We start from the raw sequence: 4,776 nt of genomic DNA, 5'->3' as shown, positions 1-4,776 counted from the left end.
AGTTTCTGTGCCTGTCCAGTAACAAGGTCACCAACAGCACTAGCGGGACTCACGTGCCAGCCCCGCCTAGTGAGTAGCTTGGTTGTTTTGGGCAGTATACCATGGCTTGCAGGCTTCTTCATATCACATGGAAGAAAATGCCTCCCTTCCTTCAAGCAGCTGCAGCCAAATCCCTTAGTCCAGAAGTCCAAAAGTAGTAGCAGCACCAGCAGATGTAAAGTCTGGTGAGGCTCATGTATACATGTATACACAGACCTGAGCATACACATAAATAATCATGCACAGATGAGTACACATGTGAAGAATATATCCACGCATAAACTCACATGTTACTATGCATGCTTCCATACACGAACAAATGTGGCTATGCATATGCACATACATGCATGTGCACATACTACATGCATATGCACATACATGCATATGCACATACATGCACATGCACATACATGCATATGCACATACATGCATATGCACATACATATATATACACATACATGCATAAGCACATACATGCATAAGCACATACATGCAATGCACATACATGCATATGCACATACATGCATATGCACATACATATATATACACATACATGCATAAGCACATACATGCATAAGCACATACATGCATATGCACATACATGCATATGCACATACACATGGACATACATTTTAAAAGAGATTAAGGAAATTTGCCCGGTGTCTCCAGTAAGTGACAAAGAAGGGCTGAGCTTGCAGGCAGCCTCTGGGAGCTACTACAGGCATGGCCCTCACCCACAGTCCCGCTGTTCTTCCTCAGTGAGCAGCACATGTCACCTCTCGGTCACTTTATTTTCTCCAGCTTGCCTGGAGCAGCAAGTGTCAGAGCCTGATCTCATCACCTCTTCTGCTCCCCTGGACCCAGCACCTGCCCTTCACAAATGACCTTTGTGGGAAAGCAGGGATCCTCCGGGGACGGCTCTCCCAGGATTGCATCGAGCCAGAATTCCAGGTCCCGCACCAGCTGCTCCAGCTCCCTGACTTCTTTCTCCAGCTTCTCCAAAAATCCGTGCAAGTTTGTCTTCAGCCACTTCCTGAGGGTCCTTAATGGCTCTTCAGCAGGTTCATTGGTCTGATATCCAAAGCCCTGAAAGGCAGACATGAAATCCGTGTCTTCAGACTTCTGGGGGGGTTGTTCTTGTTTAAGAAAGTGCCCCAGGCCTTTTGCTTATGATATGCTGTTCATTCTGCTTGGGTTACCCCACCTGATGAGCTCCTATTCATTCCTAACTAGCTTGCTGATGACACCTCCTCTGAGAAGCCTTCCCTGGCTCCTTAGCTGACTCATCTCTTAAGTGTTACCTGTGATGTCACAGGATTCTGAAAGTGGTTGCAGTCTTTGGTCCGTCCTGACACTTCCCAGCTGCTTCCTGAAACGGGAACAGATACTACCTCTTAACACAGTCTAAGTAAGTGTTAAGTGGGAAGCAGGAGTGCTCACAGACACCGGTCCTCAGGACCCCCACCTGACTCTGTGGACGTGGTTTCTCCTTCCTGGGGTTCCAGAATGCTCACCTGATATTCCTGTGCCCAGGTACAGCACCAGGACGAGCAATGCTAACAGTGTCTGAAATGAGAAAACAAGGGAGGGGCCAGGAGGGTGAATTCCTGGGTTCTGTCACAGGGGAGCTGATAGCCACGTGTAGACATTTCCCACTATCTAAGTCACCCGGGGGTCCAAACTTTGCTGATGACAGGACAACACCCTGACATTTATGCCTTCCCCTCCTCCTCTTCCCCTCTGTGACGAAAAGTTCATCCCTGCCATCCTCCCGAATCACTTAAAGTCTTTTTATTCCAGTCAAACTGTGGGAGGTCCCAACTTTATGGAGGTATAGTTCACATGACAACAAAATGCACACATTTTAAACACACAGCCTGATTAGTTTTCACACGTGTCTACACGCGACCCCAATGAAAATCTGACTCCTTCTATCATCTTGAGAGGTCCCCCACACCCCTCAGTCAGTCCACTGGGGTCCTGACTCACATGGTGCCCCTTCATGAGTGTCCTGGAAATGAGTCAACAGCGTCTTTTGTATAACTATGTGGCTCTTTGCTTTTGTATGTTCAATTTTGTTGACGAGTATGTTGCATGAGCCTAACACAACTAATCCTCACCTCCTGGTTTGTAGTTTGAAGTGGTCATGGACAATGGTACTTTGAACATTGCCTTAGTCAGGGTTTCTATTCCTGCACAAACATCATGACCAAGAAGCAAGTTGGGGAGGAAAGGGTTTATTCAGCTTACACTTCCACATGCTGTTCATCACCAGAGGAAGTCAGGACTGGAACTCAAGCAGGTCAGGAAGCAGGAGCTGATGCAGAGGCCATGGAGGGATGTTACTTACTGGCTTGCTTCCCCTGGCTTGCTCAGCCTGCTTTCTTATTGAACCCAGGTCTACCACCCCAGGGATGGCACCACCCACAATGGGCTGGGCCCTCCCCCCTTGATCACTAGTTGAGAAAATGCCTTACAGCTGGATCTCATGGAGGCATTTCCCCAACTGAGGCTCCTTTCTCTGTGATAGCTTCAGCTTGTGTCAAGTTGACACAAAACCAGCCAGTACAAACATGTATGTACCTTGTCTTTGTGTGGGCATGTTTCTCATTTCTGCTGGGTGACTATTTAGACATGGAAATGCCAAGACATGGAGTGAATGTATTATGCTTAATTCTAGAACAATACTCAGGACTCTTTTTCTAGCAAGTCAGGGAATTCCAGCTGTTTTGTGTCTTTGCACTTAGTACTGTTTTTTTCTCTCTCTCTCTCTTCTTCTTCGGGAGCTGAGGCCCGAACCCAGGGTCTTGCACTTGGTAGGCAAGTGCTCTGCCAATGGGCGAAATCCCCATCCCCTTGTCTGCACTTAGTATTGTCAACTTCAATTTTAGGCATTCTATTATTCTTGTGTAGAGGCACCTCAATGTGTTTGATAAGTGTTTTCAAATGATCAATGGGGTTCAGTGTCTCTAGATCTTTAAAGACTTATTTTATGTGTGTGTGTCATTGTTCTGCCCACGTGTATGTATGTGCAAACATGTGCACACTTCATGCTGGCAGTAGTCAGAAGAGAGCTTCAGATCCCTAGGAACTGTGGTTTCTATGAGTAGTTGTAGCTACTATGTGGGTGCTAGAAATCAAACCCGGGGCCTCTGCAAGAGTAACAGATGTTCTCAACATGGAGGCTTAACTTCTTTTCATGGCTTAATTGGTGACTAATTATTAATCTACATGTCATTTTTTTTTTTTTTTTTTTGGACCATCTCTTTTGACTAAGATGTCGAGTTCTTTGTATAATTTGGATCTAAGTAGTTGAAAAATATTCACCGTGAATACATTTTCAATTCTGTGACTTATCTATTCACTTTTACATCAGTGTCTTTTGAAAATGAGTATGTTCTTTTTTTTTTTTTTAAGCTTTTTTAAAGATTAAGGAGTGCTCTATCTGCATACACACCTGCCTGCCAGAAGAGGGCATCGGATCCCATTGTAGACAGTTGTGAGCCACCCTGTCATTGCTGGGAATTGAACTCAGGATCTCTGGGAGAGCAGTCAGTATGCCCTTAACTGCTGAGCCATCCCTCCAGCCCACAGGTTTCTTTTCATAACGCCCAACTCATCCTTTTAGGGGCTGTGCTTCTCATGTGAAGTCTAGAACATTGGTCTGTTTTAAGGTTTGATCTATTTTAAAATTTTCTTCTAAACATTTTACTGTTTTAGATTTTTACACTTGTGTGTATAACCCATTTTAAAGTAAATGTGACATATCATGTAAAATAGGGCTGGAGAGTTTTAAAAATATAGATATCTAGTGGTCCTGCATTATTTTAATGACCATTTTTTCTTTATTGAATTACATGGATGTCCTTGATGTGCACATGGGCGTTCCTGGGTTCTGTGGCTTCGGTGTTCTGCACATTTGGCTTTCACTGATGCTAAATCTGTGTAAGTTTGTACCTGCTAGCCCTGCCATGCAGCCATGACACACACTAGAGGCTCTGGACAATAGACTTGAGTTCTCTGTCAGTTTATGCTGTTGGATGGAGCCTTTCTCTGGGGCTCTCATGTGTCACCACCCACCTTGTCCTCAGATGGCTTTTCCTCAGACCCAAGCACTCCTTATAATAAGGGCTCAGCTGGCCCATGAGACCAGAGACTTAACTGTAGTCACCTCGTTAGAAGCCTTGTCTACGGGTTGAGTCACTTGGGGGTTAGGGCTTTAACATATGACTTTTAGGAGACAAAGTTCTGCTCCCAAAGGACAACATTGACACAAGAGAGAATGAAAAGATGCTTGAGACCCAGTGGTGGACTCTGCCTGGGGGTGGGCTGTAGGGGAGTTGATGCTCTTACCTGCTTCCTGTCATCACAGTGGTGGCTGCTCCTTCTCTGTTCAAGTAGCTCAGTGGCTGGCCGACCTCTGCCACCCGTCTTCTGGATTGCCATGTCTCTGCTCGGAGTCCAAGTCTCGGGGTGGATGGAAGTGCTTTCAGTGGACAGGCAGGTAGATGACTCCCCTCCTCCACCCTGTGTTATCAGGCAGGCATGAGTTCTGATGTCACAGAAGGCAGAAGACAGCAAAGCCCACCACTCTGAGACTTAACCAGTGTCTCTCAAACACACACACACACACACACACACACACACACACACATACACACAGACAGAGAGACACACAGGCACACACAGACACACAGATACATAGACACACACACTGACACAAACACACACACAAAT

At 45.8% G+C, this 4,776-nt stretch overlaps 1 protein-coding gene across 1 annotated transcript; it reads right to left on the bottom strand.

Annotated features, from left to right (window-relative positions):
* Window positions 1-876: 876 nt before the first annotated feature.
* On the bottom strand, window positions 877-4,485 carry SMIM23 (small integral membrane protein 23; the record flags this gene model as incomplete). The annotated part of the gene is made up of 4 exons (XM_080942278.1): window positions 877-1,125; window positions 1,341-1,408; window positions 1,554-1,605; window positions 4,393-4,485. The coding sequence occupies 4 exons, from the start codon at window positions 4,483-4,485 to the stop codon at window positions 877-879; spliced, it is 462 nt and encodes a 153-aa protein (XP_080798404.1).
* Between the last annotated feature and the right edge of the window lie 291 nt (window positions 4,486-4,776).

The sequence above is a fragment of the Micromys minutus genome (assembly GCF_963924665.1).
Source record: "Micromys minutus genome assembly, chromosome: 31".
Classification (NCBI taxonomy): Eukaryota; Metazoa; Chordata; class Mammalia; order Rodentia; family Muridae; genus Micromys; species Micromys minutus.
The sequence above is the reverse complement of the archived record's forward strand: the minus strand, read 5'-3'. Positions and strand labels throughout refer to the sequence as shown.